At 33.8% G+C, this 15,226-nt stretch overlaps 2 protein-coding genes across 2 annotated transcripts; one reads left to right on the top strand and one right to left on the bottom strand.

Moving 5' to 3' along the window:
- Window positions 1-8,745: 8,745 nt before the first annotated feature.
- LOC9324043 (scarecrow-like protein 28) lies at window positions 8,746-11,729 on the bottom strand. The gene is made up of 2 exons (XM_021009942.1): window positions 10,556-11,729; window positions 8,746-10,480 (listed from the first exon to the last, which is right to left on the bottom strand). The coding sequence occupies exons 1-2, from the start codon at window positions 10,962-10,964 to the stop codon at window positions 8,991-8,993; spliced, it is 1,899 nt and encodes a 632-aa protein (XP_020865601.1). The 5' UTR covers window positions 10,965-11,729; the 3' UTR covers window positions 8,746-8,990.
- Window positions 11,730-13,932: 2,203 nt separating this feature from the next.
- LOC9324042 lies at window positions 13,933-14,523 on the top strand. The gene has a single exon (XM_002887933.2). It carries the CDS (start codon window positions 14,001-14,003, stop codon window positions 14,457-14,459), a length of 459 nt encoding a protein of 152 aa, XP_002887979.1. The 5' UTR covers window positions 13,933-14,000; the 3' UTR covers window positions 14,460-14,523.
- The last annotated feature ends 703 nt before the right edge of the window (window positions 14,524-15,226 follow it).

Here is a 15,226-nt window from a genome sequence, read left to right as displayed (position 1 = left end):
AATAGTCCCAAATTTGAATAAAACAAAAAAAAAGTGTAACATGTTTTGTTTTACACAAACGGATCTTGGATCCCGGATAATAATTTTCATCATAATAATTTTACTTGAATTACTTCATCCCGCACATCGTGCGGGTTGTTATCTAGTATACCTTAATTTTCATGAAGTGTTGGTCTCTTTCCTAATAAGAAAGTAGGATTTGCGTTTGAACACACATGTATAATGTATCTAAGATATGATGAATCAAACAAATAATAAGCAAACCAAGAAAAGAAGGATGATTTTTTTTTTTTAACGTCTGGATTTATTATTTATTGCAAATTATGAGAACTGTTACATAGACGATTCTACAACGGACAATTCCTTCCGACCCTTATTAGATCCACGACAGACGACACCTTCTTCACTTTCTTCTTCATACTCACCTACCTCCTTCTTTATGCTCTTGATGAACACTTCCTTCTCTGCGTAGAATCCTGGCGAACGGCTATAATTGTACATCGCTGGAGATCTCCTGCACACTTGCCTCCAATAATCTGCAAATTTATTAATAAATCGCAGTATCTGGGACTCGAACCCCAGACCTCTTGGTGTAGAAGCATTAATTAACCCTTGTTCAACCAATAGGCCAAGGGGGCTTCCACGAAAAGAAGGATGATTAGCAACAAAAAAAAAAAAAAAAAAAAAAGAAGGATGTATGGTAAGTTGGTAACAAACGCGTATAAAGTCATCTCAATTTTTCTTGAGATGTATCACTAATTAAAAGTCTAAAATGTTGAGATGATGAGAGAATTGGAATGGGAAGAATATTAATTAGTAGTCTCTCGTAATCATAAAAGTTGGGATACATAAATTTTTATAGATTACAATTCATGAATACTAAAAGACATGGTCAAAAACAAGAAGAGATGAATAAAAAACTGTCTGGATAACTAAGTGTAAGTTATTATTAATTTAAACAGAGTCTCTGCGAGGCGATTTTAGGTTTAGCCACCAGAAAACTTTTCTTTCTAAAATTCAGATCTGTTCTCTGCGTCTCCGGTCACGGTGGTCTTTACCGGTGGCCGGAGAGGGCTTCTCTCTCCTCTCTTTTTCTCTGTTTTCTCCTCCTCCTCGTCTTGCAGCTCCGGAGATGCTCAGATTATACGGCTTGCTCTTCGTCTCTTGTTGGTGGTAAAGCAGCGAGTGGCCATGCACGATGCAAAGGACGTGTGGTGTGTGTCTCTCTGTCCTAGGTTGTGGTTTGATGCGGCGACTGTAGCAGCAGTGCGGCTCCTAACGGCGGGACAAACTTCCAGATCTGAGCAATCGGTGGTGCATCACCGTGTTGCTTTAGACGTCGTCGTTCCTCTTGTAATTTGGGCACTACATGGAGCTTTCGGTGTGACAAATCTTCTCTTCTCGGGTCTCTCCACCTTAGTTTTTTCCGCTCCGGTGTTGGTGTGTTAGGATTCCGGCGGGTTTCTCTTGTGGAGGCAAGTCACGAGATCTTTTTTGGTTCTCTGATTTGTTTGTTGCGGGTGTTGTGGTTGTTGTTGGTGGTTAACATCTCTCTTCCATTGGTAGGCTGTAGAGGGAGGCAGCTTCCTCAGCCATGGGTATTGAAAGACCCCGATCCGGACTGCCTAAGTCCGAATAGAATCTCTCCAAATGGATCACTAAGTGGTCCGATTCTTAGTTGAATTTTAGGGCTCATTCTTTAAGACAATCCATTTATCTTAGTCCGTGATTCATTACTTAGAGTCGTTATGCAACCTTAGAGTAAAACAAACAATTGGATACTTTATTAGATAATTTTAAGATTCGATACAACTTATGAGTTTGCATATAAGCTATTACAAGTTATATATTCGATCATATTCTACCCGCTTCATCACCACCCATCTTCCCGGCCATGAGTCTCTCGCGCCTAAGCCAAATCTTTCCCATGATCACCATCCTTTCATGTAACCAACAAGGCATAAGTAATCGACTTTTACTTAGTGGATGCAAGTCCATGCAATGCATTAAATGTCCTTATAATCCTTTAATTTGGTCCAGAAAACGGATCGGATAGAGGAAGTAAGCGCATCAGTTCGGCCTAAAATCGGTAGATCCTTGCGGATCTGCCGATTCCTTGCCGAGCCACATCTCCATCTCAACCAAACCGATACTCCATACAAAGTATGCACGATATGAATATGCTCATGAATGACTAAGCCGATCAACAAACTAATCAAACACCCCCACAATATTCTAGCCCTTAGATCATCCGCACGTCCGGAGATCGTAATCTCCGACACATTACCACGGCTTTACACCCACCTTGACTACACGGATTCGTTCGATGAATGACCCGTGTCGCCTCTCTCGATCGCCGATAGAACGCTCGGCTCCGCAAACTCTCTTTTTAACCGTATTTCTCTCGGCAAATGCCTTAGATTTTTCTCTGGAGTTTTAGGTGTTTGCGCGTGTGTCCAATGAAGGAAAACGCCTTATATTTATAGTTTTTTTCCGGAATAAACCGTTTTACCCCAAAAGTGCTTGTTCGGTGAAAAACGCTTGTTCGCATAGGTTCGTTGAAACCGTTCATTCACGCATGTTTGACCAACTCGACCAGCTGACCTTCACTCCGTCCAGCTTAGGTGAGCTACCGAACAGCTGGCCCAGCTAGTCGAGCTGCTTAGCTCAACACTTCCAGCTCGTTTAAGCTTGTTACGCACTTCGGAAGCCATTCTATCTGCTTCCCTTAGATTTAGTCCGAGATTTCCACTCTTCCTCGAACCAAGTCTTCTCCGGTGATCCTATTGAGAACCGCGGGTGTTACAGTTATGGCTTTTCCGTGACCATTTTTCTTCGTCCCTTCGCCTCGTCTTCGGTTTCTCTAAGGTGGAGTTTTGTTGTTCTTGATGTTGTCGATATTGGTTCTTATTATGTAGGTGAGCTTTTGGGTGCATTGGCTAGGTTAGACGAGTGTTGAATAGAGACGGCGAATAGGTCTAAGTGGCGTCGCTATCTCATTGAGTTAGTGTAGAAGTCCATGATTGTCTAAGCGTTTTTGCGTTAGTTCTCGGAGAAGCTCTAGGTTTCTATCACGAGGTTTCGAGGATGAGCCTCAGATAGATATGCTCGTGACAACTACGATGAGAATTTCAGTTTTTCGATTCTGTGTCAACCACGCAAATTTTCGAGTTTCACTGGCTCGGAATGAGTGTTTCATCTCGTAACTTTGCCTTGAACGTTTAGAAGCGATCCGAAGCAATTTGAGTAGTAATGTTGTATTTATTTTCTGTAGATTGCTTTAGTCCGATTCTTGTAATCCCTGTAATTTTGTCAAAAATCAAAAATGGTATAAAATTTAATTTTTTACCAAAAAAAAAGAAGAAGAGATGAATATACAAGTAGACTTATCCAACGTATCCAGAAAGACGAAGAGACAAGTAAAAGAGATCTATTTCTTTTTCATTAAAAAAAAAAGCTACAGTAAAAGAGAACAATAGTGGTATATGTACATGTAAAGAATGAAATTTTTTGATTTGAACATATATATCAATATTACTCCATGTATTTGTTTTTTCAGAAAACACTTTTTTTTCCTTAAACAATAACAACATCAAAGACAAACGATGATTATTAATACTATATATATATATATATATATATATATATATATATGAGACACATAACAAAAACGTGTAAAAGTTTGCGAATTGGGTTGTTAGTTTTTCGAACTTTCTAAACTAATGTATTCAACATCTTCGTACGTTCAATGATAATGTTTATGAAACTGTAAGGAATTATGATTGGAACGTAAGAACAGATTACATTTCATTGTTTTCTATTGGTTGGGCAAATTATCCAAAGGCAAACCACTAAGTGTCAGCACACAGATACAAACTCATACATTGTGCTATTAGCTGGCATCTTTGTTGGTGTTATTTACGATTTGTACTCTTTCTCTCTTTGGTTATAATCTCGGACAAATTAAAAGTTTATCATAACCTCCGGACCAAGTGTATAAAAATGGGTTGTTACAAAAAAAATATATAAAAATGGGTGTCAATTTGACCTAGAGAATGTCAAATAAATAAACAACGCCATCCCCTGGTTATCGCCGAAAGTTGCAATTTATTTCAACTAAAAGTATTCCACATCCATTACAAAGAAAGCATTAATTAGCTTTATGTCATTGCACATAAACTACTACTAGTAGTCTATTATGAAGATAAAGCTAACGATATAAACAAACACTAAAGAGATTTGTAATACGATAGAAAGAAAATAGTGAGAATTCATCGTGTCATAAGGAAAAGTCGAACGTTCTCTTAAACTGAATATTTGCTTTAACTTATTTACTGAAAAATATCTCATAGCTAGTACCATTATTTAATTCAGGTTTTTCTTCTGTCGACGAGATATTTTCATTTATTTCTCTGTCGACCAGATATTTTGTTTAGTCATGTGATAAGCTATATCACTCATAGTGATAACTTGTAAAATCATACGCACCCGACAATTATTTATCTCGGCTTGACCAGTAGAAAATAGAAATATTGAATGATTGAAGACAGAATAAAAGAAAAAGACACGATCTATAGAAATAAAAAGATACAGTAAAATAATACGTACGCGTAGATTAGATGGGCCACGTGTGAAAGATGAGAAGTGGAGAACATGGCACGTGTGAATGTACGTGTCGCGGACGTGTAATGTGGACTTGGCCATGACGATGCGAGATTATACGACGCGGAATTAGACCCATACGTATCTCCCAAAATAATCTTATTTTAATCTAATATCGAATAGTCCAATTTTCTAAGGTTTTTGGTAGGTCAAAAGCACCAAAAACATTACTAAATGAGTTGTTAGATTTGACGAGGAACGAAAATAATTAATTGATCCGTTTATCAATTCTTTTAGTTTTTGGTTAATGTTTCTTAAATGTTGCATGGTCAAGCTTTTGATATAGCACGTAGCTTTACCATTTTTCTTAATATAGGTTTGTTTACTAACTCGTAACATGCAAAATGCATTTACATTCACTTATTGATTACATAAATATATCATATTTTATGCGTGGATATATACAAATTAATAAAGAGCAGAAATGGTAGTATACCAAAATCTTAAACGTACGAAAAATTTGTTTTGATATTCAAAATAGAGTAAACCGACTGAAATACGAATATACGATACTAGTTTTCTGATAAAATACTGTATTAATTTAATATAAAATTAGACAGATAAATTGGTAATTTAAGTTATGAGATTAAAAAATGGTGGTTACATATTATAACTAGTTTGAAATAATAGATAGTATTAAAACTTTTACACATAACAGTCGACACTCGACACTAATAGAGAGTAAGCCAAAAAATAGTTGTCTGATTATTATAGTTCAGCTTGTATAAACGTTCCAGATTTGTTTTAGGAAATTTGGTTCGAATCATGCATCCATGTCACTGTTGACCACCAAAAAAAAAAAAAGACAATAAAACTGCTAAATATATACAATCAAAATATTCAAAATTTCTTCTGATGCTATATTTTTGGCTAAAGGTTACGGAATGAATAAGCAACCAACCACGACCATGGAATATGATATTTAAAACGTCAAAAAAAAAAACAAAAACTTGTATTAAAATTGTTCAAATATTATTGAGAAGTTGGAATCCACTATTTATATAGTGATGTCATGTGCAATTCTTTTCAATACTTGTATTATGATGCCATGCTCGTCTAATTAACTATACAATTAATATACAGTGATTTTCGGTATTTTGGATAGGTAGGTACTACTGTACTAGGTATTCTATTAAAATCCATAATTAAACAATAATGTTTTAGCCGACCCAAGATAAAAATAACCCAACTTACTCTAAAGATGATAATGGTTTTAAATGTTCTTGCAAAAAAAACAAGAACAGTGTCTTAATAAGTTCTAGTTAGGATACTTTTGACGAAATTGTTTATGTTAATGAACTTTTGAAATAAATTGTATATGTTTATAATTAATTATTCAGCACGAAAAAGAGTTTCGTATAAGTTCGAGTCTTTGTGTGTATTGGAAGTTTCGAACACGTAAAAATCTCTATCTCCATTAATTAGTATGTGTCTATTCTTGATTGATAATGACTCTAGATTAGATAACAATTGATATGATTCTACATCTTTCAGATTTGATTTTATGTATTCATTATTTTTGTCTGACAACATTTATTCATAATAATTTGATGTTCTTTCTTTTTTTGGTTAACCTAGTGACCACAAAATAATTTGAAATGTGGTTACCACTCAATAGTGAACTACTTTCCGACCAACCTCATTGTATGGTTCTCCATAAACCTTTTCATGCACCAATTGGTAAATTATGGGCAGAAAAAATATCACTAGTTGAAAATGTACAATCTAATTACCGAAAGTGACCCATAAGAGATAAGACTCGAGTTTAGACGACAAAATATCAGAATTAAACATCAGAACAACTGTAAAATACATAAGCAAATAAACATAAAAAAATAAAAAATAATGAATGATAAAGACATTATCGGCGGAACATAGAAGAAGTACGTAGGAGACAAACACCGCGTGCCACTTGTCCCTTGTTTTTTTTTTCCTTATAGCATAAAACTATGTTCAAATTGGTACCTTTTTATCATTAAATTATAAAAATAAATTGTACCTTTTTGAGGTTAGGATTTTAGCAATTTTTTTTTTTTTTTGCTTAAAATATATTTTACGAGTTTGATTTAATTTCACCTCAAAGCAAATTCTAAATAGAATCTGTTAATGGTGATTGATTTGAAATCACTACTAGTCCACAAATACTTCCGTGCGTCCAAATTACAAAAAGGAAAATCATTCGAAAAGATAGATACTAGCTAGGGGTACTAATTAGGTTTATATCTACATAAACGAATCCTAAACAAAATCCGTTAATAGTGGTTTGTTTGAAGTCCCTAGTAGTCTTATGTATACGATGTATATTACATCGTTGTCAAGTGGATTTTTTTTTTGTTAATCAATATAGTCATAATATAGTCACAACTCACAACAATCTACTATATATTTTCAATAGTTATATTAAATTATATTTTATATACTAGTTCTTTGAAAAGGATGTTGATTGAATTAATAAAAGGAAAAAAGATATTCAGCTACACGAAGTATAACGGAATACATGGCTACATATGCCAAGTTTAGAAATATAGAACCAACTACACGAACTAAATGTATTACATGCCCACATATACCAACTATATGACGACATGTAGTCAACATCACGAACATCTTACTCCGGTACACCAATCGTCGAAATCCGGCGTTAACCATCGTTGACCGGCATTGACCAGCAAAAATATGCAAAAAAATTATTTTTATTTATTTAATTTTAAAAACAAAACTAATACATATTAAATTCAACATAAAGATATTTTGTATATATATTTAATATATTGATTATTATAATTAGTTAGTTTTTCCAATTTAAAAACTAAAATAAAAGTGATTAAGCCAATTACTTATTTGTACATTGTCAATAAAAAACATTAACTTCTTATTTTACAAATGCTTTTGCAAAAATCAATATCGTTAGATTTTCTATTTTCTATATATTAAAAAGAAATATTGCGAATTTTTTTTGTTGTTTATGCGATATTACGAGAATTTGTTTTAATAATTTTAATTACAAAAATTTAACAATATATTAAATTTAGACTAAAGAGTATATAAAATTTTCTATATATCCTTTTTATGTATTATGATTTTGATTTTAGCAGAAAACTTTATATTTTTCTACCATGCAAAATTTATACTAAAGAGTCATATACTCAATTTTTGTAATAGAATTTTATTTATTTCGCTTTTAGTTTAGTTTTGAAATTGAAAAAATTAACTAATTATTATTATCATACAAAATATATATATTTTAAAAATATAGAATGTGTTTTTTTTATTATTATACAACACCATAACCGATTCTATAGAATAATTATTTTTAAAAACATTTAAAATAAATAAAAATATATATTTTTGAATATTTTTGTTGGTCAATACAGGTCAACGATGGTCAATGCCGGATTTTGATGAGTAGTGTACCGGAATAAAATATTCGTGATGTTGACTACGTGTCTTCATATAATTGGTATATATGTGGGCATGCAATACATTTAGTTCGTGTAGTTGGTTGTGCATTTTTAAACTTGGCATGCGTAGCCATGTATTCTATTATACTTCGTGTAGTTGACTATTTTTTTTCTTTAAAAAAAAAATAGATCTTAGAAATAAAACTTTTATTAAAAAATTAAACGCGTACTTTTTAAAAAAGAATTTGGTCATGGTCTTCAATAATTTTCAAGTATGATGGATATTTTCTTTACTAATAAATAAGTGATCTTTCTAATTGACTTAATCAAAACTCTTATCGAAAATGACTTGACGAGTCTTGGAAAAAAAATAATTCATTCATGCAAACTAGCCATAACTATTTTTCTTTTGTAACCGAGTCAGAAACTATCGCAAGATGATGATCTGATACACAAAGTTTGGAAAAACTAATTCCACAAACCAACAATAGTAGAGAATGAGAATTACTGGAGAGTAATGGGCCGACCTCATACAAGGCCCATATCAACAATCACATTTCTCTTATTGTGACAGTGGTGGTTTTCATTTTCTTTCTCAAACATAACATTTGTTGTTTTCAATATTCCTTCACAAAATTAATAGAGCAAAAAATGTCATTAAACTTTCTATATTTGCAATAGATAAAAAAATACTTCACTTTTCTCATTGATAAAAAAAACATTTAAAAGCTCCAAGTTACATGTAAAAGACTCCAAGCTATTACAAAATATTTCTTCTAATCCTTACAATTTTTTTTATAAAAAATACCTACCCGCCCAAATAATGAATGAAAGAATATAAATCAATTTTTTCCCTATTTTCTTTATAAAAAAAAAAAACCATTTCCCCCGTAAATGTATATTTTAAAACTTATTTTTCTTAAAACCCTAATTCCCTCCGATTCCGCCGATAGTCCAAGCCGAGATCGTGTAAAGTGGCTGCTCCGACCACCGTAAAGTAACTCCACCGCCGCGTCCGCCTTCTCCTCCACCGTCTTCACCGCTCCTCTCCACATTGAAAAACCCTTCATTATCACTTCCGTACATCCTAAGCAACATCTTGCTCTGCATAACCTCTCTCTCCGAGACTCCAAGACTCCGAAACCCTAGCTGCTCCAACATCCTCTTCCAATGACGAAACCCCACATGCCTCTCTTGCCTATGATTTCCTTCACACGCAACAATGTTCCTGATCTCTCTCCCAAACAACATCTCCTCAATTTTGACTCTGATTAAGCTATCTGTAGCAAGATTCGTGTGAATCGCATCAAACATCGCTGAATAGTACCTTAACGAGTTACAAACTCGTGTCTCGAGTTGCTCTGAGTTGTGCTCTGCTTCTTGTTCCGCAAGAACGAGAGCTATTGGGTTTGTGCTTCTGATTAAACCCAAAAAATCCCTAATTGCTGCTCCAGTGCCATCATAGAGTGTCTTGTGCATCTGCATAACACAGTTCACAGCTACTGATTCACCTTCCTTGACGTGAAGCATCCATAGTCTAACGTCTTCAAGTCTATCAACTACAGGATGAAACTCGAATTGAAGATTCATCGCCTCTGCAAATCCGTGGAGGCGATCTCCGGTTTCGTTTAGCTCAAGTTTTGATTCTCCGATTCCAGTGATGCGTACATGGTGTGGTGGATTTGATCTGGAAGCTAAGCTTTGGAAGAAGCTTGGCCATTGTAAACCTTGCTTGATGTCGAAGTCGATAATGTGAACCCTCTCTTTCCCTTCAAATGCTCTGAGTAACATCTCATTGGCTGTGAAATGGATGAACTTTGGAATTGGGGTTACTTGATTCAAAAACCTCAATGCGTTTCCTGATTCGTCCTCAACAGTTCTGTCGAATTCACGAGGTGGTGCTATGTGGAAGATGTGAGGCCACATACGCGCAACTCTTAGTGCCAAAGCTTCAATGTAATAAGCTATGAGGCGAGTCATTGGTGTTCTTCCTCTAGGAGAAGCAAGATCACCGGTTCTTGCAATGAAATGGTTAATCGCCGCGATGTTTCTTGATCTGATCGCTTCTAAACATCCCGTAAGCAAATTGACAAGCTCGAAATCCCTCTGCAAATCGTTCCTGTGATTGTTGTTGTTGTTGATGATGTTTCCGCTGGTCCTTTCCTCTGTTGCGCCGCGGTGTGTGTAAGGATTCCTTGAACCATTTGTAGGTTCTGGTACTCTATGACTTAAGCTACGACTCTCTGATGATGCGCTTGTCGATGATCCAGATGTTTCCTTAACTGCAGCAGGAAGGCTACTCTCAACGTCCTTATCGCCTATACCAGCCAACTCCGTGATCACCGAATCAACCCAATTTGGTAAAGGCTGAGAAATGACTTCACTAGGCACAAAGCAAACCTTTTCCTCATCATCACCTGAACATGTCAAAGAAAAAGGTAATGCTGGTGAAGAAGAATCATGGCCAGTGAAATGCTCAAACCAGAAACCACCTTCGTTTTCGCATTTAGTCCTCTTCGCTCTGCTCAAACAAGACTCATCCTCCTCCGCCAATCTCTTCAAACTCTTCCCTCTGTTGTTGTTGTTGTCGTTGTTCCAAGAAAACCCTTCTCCATTTCCTCTTGTTGTTGCCAAAGGTGGAAGCTTTATGTTCTGCTTAAGCGAACAACCACTCGTCTTGCGCTCAACCGGTTTGTTGCTGTTGTCAAGTGAGATGCTTCTTCCAAGTGGTCTGTTGGAAGGAGTTTCCTTGCGAGAGAAGCTACTACTGCATGGTAAGTCCAATCTCTGTGTGTTCATGGGAAAATGTGCTGATACTGTTGCTGATGTTGCTGCTACTGCTTCACTCCTCAATCTTCGAGTCGGCGACAACAATGATGAACTTGAACAACCTGCCAACATCCTCTACAAAATCTACCCAACCCAATTTAAGAGATGGTCTAAAAGTGTGTGTGTGTTTGCTCAAACAACTAAAAAAATGGAATCCGATGAACAAAGATTAATCTTTTTTTGGTTTTGAATGAAATCAAAGTGAATCCTATATGAAGAAATAAAAAAGAATGATTTTTTTTTTTTTTGTGTGACTTAATATGCAAAAAATTGAAGAATGAAATGAATTTGAATCCCCTGCCCCAAAAGAACCAACGAATCTATATATTCAATAAAGAATGAAAGAATTATCGAACTAATCTAAAAACTTTTGTCAAATCAATCTACCATAAAACAATCATCGGATTCCTTAAACTTTATAAAAAACAAAATCTCATTTAGATGATAATGACGACCAACGAATTCACATCATCACGAACAGAGACTACTGAAGAACGACCTCGAAGTTGCTGGATAAACAGACTTGATAGTTGCTGTAAACCCGGTTCACCATTCCGGTTTTCCATTCCCGGTTTGCCAAAATCAAGAAACTCTCTCAAAACCCCCAAACCACAAGAACCCAGATCAGAAAACTCAAGATCAAGATCCAAAACCTCTCAAAGATTGTTCCTTTCTTCACTCTCTCTGTTTCTCTCTCTCACTCACTCACTCACTTTTGGTGTTTCTCTCTCTAACTCTCTACAGGGGTTAAGGGGTACTATACAGCTTCTACAAATACCATAGTTGAGGCAACTTTTTAGAGTTTGTATTCTTGTTGGGTCTTCGAGAATTGAAGTTGGCGACTTTTCTTTTTACAGTAAATTGTTTTTTTTTAGAGGTTGGGCAGAGTGAGTGGTACACGAGGAATCTGGATCTATCTGAGCCGTTGGATCTTTTAAATCAAACGGTAGAAAATTGGTGACCGTTTGTGAATTGTCGGAGAAATATGACCGTTGGGATGAAGAAGAGTGTTGGGTGTGTACGGACATCAATGACTTCTGATTGGGAAAGCCAAAAACGACTTTTTTTTAATACACACACCAAAAAAGACATTACTATTTTATTTTTGTTTTTTTGTCAACAAGACATTGGGTTTGTATAATGATCATTTTTTACTAATAATAACTATTTAGGGTACTAATTTTATCTGTCTATAATAAATATTGCCAGTTTATATATATATATATATATATATATATATGATTTATTGTTTATGATTTTTACAAGTTCTCTTAATCTTTTTCTGATTTATACCAATAATTTACATGTACTATTTTTTTACACAAAACTATCCCATAATTATAAATCAATACTAATTCAATTATTGTCCGTCAATGTTTTTGAAGTTTACATATTTATAAAGCCTAAAAAAAAACCAAACACAAAAAGTAACACATTTTAAAGAAAATACTGTTCCCTCCGTTTCGTTTTAGTTGTCGTTTAAGTTTTTTCACACAAATTAAGAAAAACATTTAAGTTTTTGTTTTACCCTTTATTAATATATTTTATAAAAAATTTCATTGGCCAAAACATTAAAACAGTAGAGATAAAACTGGAATTTTCACCAAATATTTGCATTGAAAATCTAAAACGACAACTATTATGAAACAAAATTTAAATCATAAAACGACAACTAAACTGAAACGGAGGGAGTAGATTCTTACACTGAAACTCTATGTTTAAGCCTATCTATTAGAAATAAATTAGATGATTTCTAAGAACAAAGCCTCTTGTTCAGTTGTTTGTTTGTTTACATGGCCAAATCTAATGGGCTTTTTAATAAAGCGACGGGCAAAATGTGTTTCTTTTTTTTGGTCAAAATGTTGTATAGTTTTGCTAAAATAAGAATATGAAATAGGGTAAATAGTTGGAAATTTTTGTAGAAGTATTATTTTAAATAAAATGGTAATGAATAAGAATTCAAGACTTTTATAATGTTTAGTATGTTTTCTCCTAATTTTTTTTTTCATTCATTAACATTTGGTGGACCTTTTAGGTGTAAAATCTTAAAACTTTATCTTAAGATATTTAGATAAGATAGATTAACATCTTATTAAAACATTATCTTAAGATGTTTAGATAAGTATTTGGGGGTTTAGTGATTTTTCTAGGAAACACATACAAAATATGAGATGTGATTATTTTTTTTTGTCAAATTTTTTTTTAACCAGGTTGTCCGGGCCCCACCACTGGTGGTCCCGACTAGCACCGTATTGGGCATTGCCCTCAAGTGTGGTCTTGGTGGCCTTACATACCGGGTTCACGTTATCCCATCGCTAAGGGCGTGGCAGTGGCCAAATGGGGTAAAATCCAGGAGTGTCGCGCTTGCATGCAGGGAGTCGATCCCTGGCCTAGACCAACAGAGTCGCTCCTCTGCAAGTGGAAACCACTGGACCACCACTACAAAATATGAGATGTGATTATGTGAACATCATCTACTTAATGACTCACTAGACTACAAATCGCTGAATCTATGTATAAAATCTAAATTTTACACAAAAAATCATATATTAACATATATTAATGAATAATATAGATACTCGTAGCACAAATATATATGTTGAATTGTTCGCTCATGTGCTTTGTAAAATTTTATCATGCTACAATATGGAGATGATATAATAGGATAAGAGCAATAAAGAACTTCTCATGAAAGTCTTTATCCAAAAAAAGAAAATAAACTTTGCATTAAAGCTAAAACAAATTAAAAAATAAAGAATATATAATTGGATATTAAAAGGATTGTTCTTAATTAAAAGATAGAAGGTACCTAATTCCTCACACGTTAACCATTCATTGTGGAACTCCCTTTGTATTATTAGTCTTGAATTAGATCATTCATTTCCTTTGAGTTTTAATAAAAAGTAAAAAAATTTGATTATGAGTGAATAAAGCACTTTTGAGATATTTATTGAACTTGCTAATCAAGTTGTTAAATGTGTGTATATATATAGGATGGTATGAATCCCTTATGCATCATCACAATTCTCTCTAACTAGCTCTTATTCGTATTATTAAAAAATCAATAAAACACTAAATCTACTATTATCATATTTTCTTTTTCTTAAGATGGAATCTATTTTTACGGAGATAAATTCCAAAGCCAACAAAGCGAGGACGAATGTAGATTATTTCCATACAGCTTACATGAAAGCTACTAACACAGATTTGGGAGACGAAGCGTTTAAAGCCGTGACTAACCCGATCCTTTCACAAATGGAGCAAATCATCAACACATCTAAACATGTTTCATATCACGTGCAAGTTCTACGGAATGCAAATTCAGATCCTAATTTTCTTCGAGATCTTGACGAGGTAGACAATATGGGGGATGATGTCTTCGAGAAATCAAAAACTGCGTTAGATATAATGCGAAAAGCGATTGTGGATGCAAAGGAAAGGAAGAAAGCAAGAGATGAAGCAATAAAGGAAGAAGAAGAAGCGCAAAAACGAGCAAAAGACGAAGAATTAAAGAAGAAAGCAAAGAACGAAGCAGGAGAGAGCAGTCCACACTACCAACGTAATTAAAAGTAAACAAAAAAAAGGTTAATAAGCATAATATATGTATTTATTGTTTTGACCAAAAAAAAAAAATGTATTTAGTGTTATCTTCAAATTTAACGAAGCATAATATATGTATTTAGTAACGAAGCATAATATATGTATTTAGTGTTATCTTCAAAATTATACACGATCAAGAAAATAAACATATGATTATTCTTTTCTAATATTAAAGTAATTGTAGTATTTGTTAATCACACAAATACGAAACCGAAATGCATCAAACAAAACCGAACAGAAATAAAGTTATACTAGGATATGACCCGCGGTACACCGCGGGTTAATTATTTGATTTTTTTTTTATTCTTTTTATAAACTAATGAATTTGTTGTGTATAATATTTCCTGTTGTATCGCGGATCATATGCGTTGTATCTAAAAAATAAAAATTTTAAGTTGTATTTATTTTGTTTAGTGTTTAAGATTGTATAATTGTATTTTGATTTGTTAATTCTAGGATTTCACCCGTGGTATATTTTCCCATATTAATATCGACCCAAACCCATCCCACCATATAATTCCGTTCTGTGAAATTAAACATCATTTTGTTATTTTTTAATAACACTTTTATTTAAAAGACATATAATTCGAATCAATTTAAAAGTTTACTTTCAAATAGTTTTCATAATATATATATATATATAAATATATATATATATATATTTTAAATTATGTGTTTTTGGACCAACCCGTAAAAATAATTTACAATTGTATTTTGATTTGTTAATTTTAAGA

The sequence above is a fragment of the Arabidopsis lyrata genome (assembly GCF_000004255.2).
Source record: "Arabidopsis lyrata subsp. lyrata unplaced genomic scaffold ARALYscaffold_2, whole genome shotgun sequence".
NCBI classification, from domain to species: domain Eukaryota; kingdom Viridiplantae; phylum Streptophyta; class Magnoliopsida; order Brassicales; family Brassicaceae; genus Arabidopsis; species Arabidopsis lyrata.
This window is presented reverse-complemented; position numbering and strand designations above follow the sequence as displayed.

Bases quoted from the DNA above. Each gene is read 5' to 3' on its own strand.
- LOC9324043 (XM_021009942.1), bottom strand. From the start codon at position 10,964: ATGTTGGCAGGTTGTTCAAGTTCATCATTGTTGTCGCCGACTCGAAGA. The intron at 10,481-10,555 runs GTGGTTTCTGGT...TGACATGTTCAG, and splicing joins GACTAAATGCGAAAACGAAG to GTGATGATGAGGAAAAGGTT.
- LOC9324042 (XM_002887933.2), top strand. From the start codon at position 14,001: ATGGAATCTATTTTTACGGAGATAAATTCCAAAGCCAACAAAGCGAGG.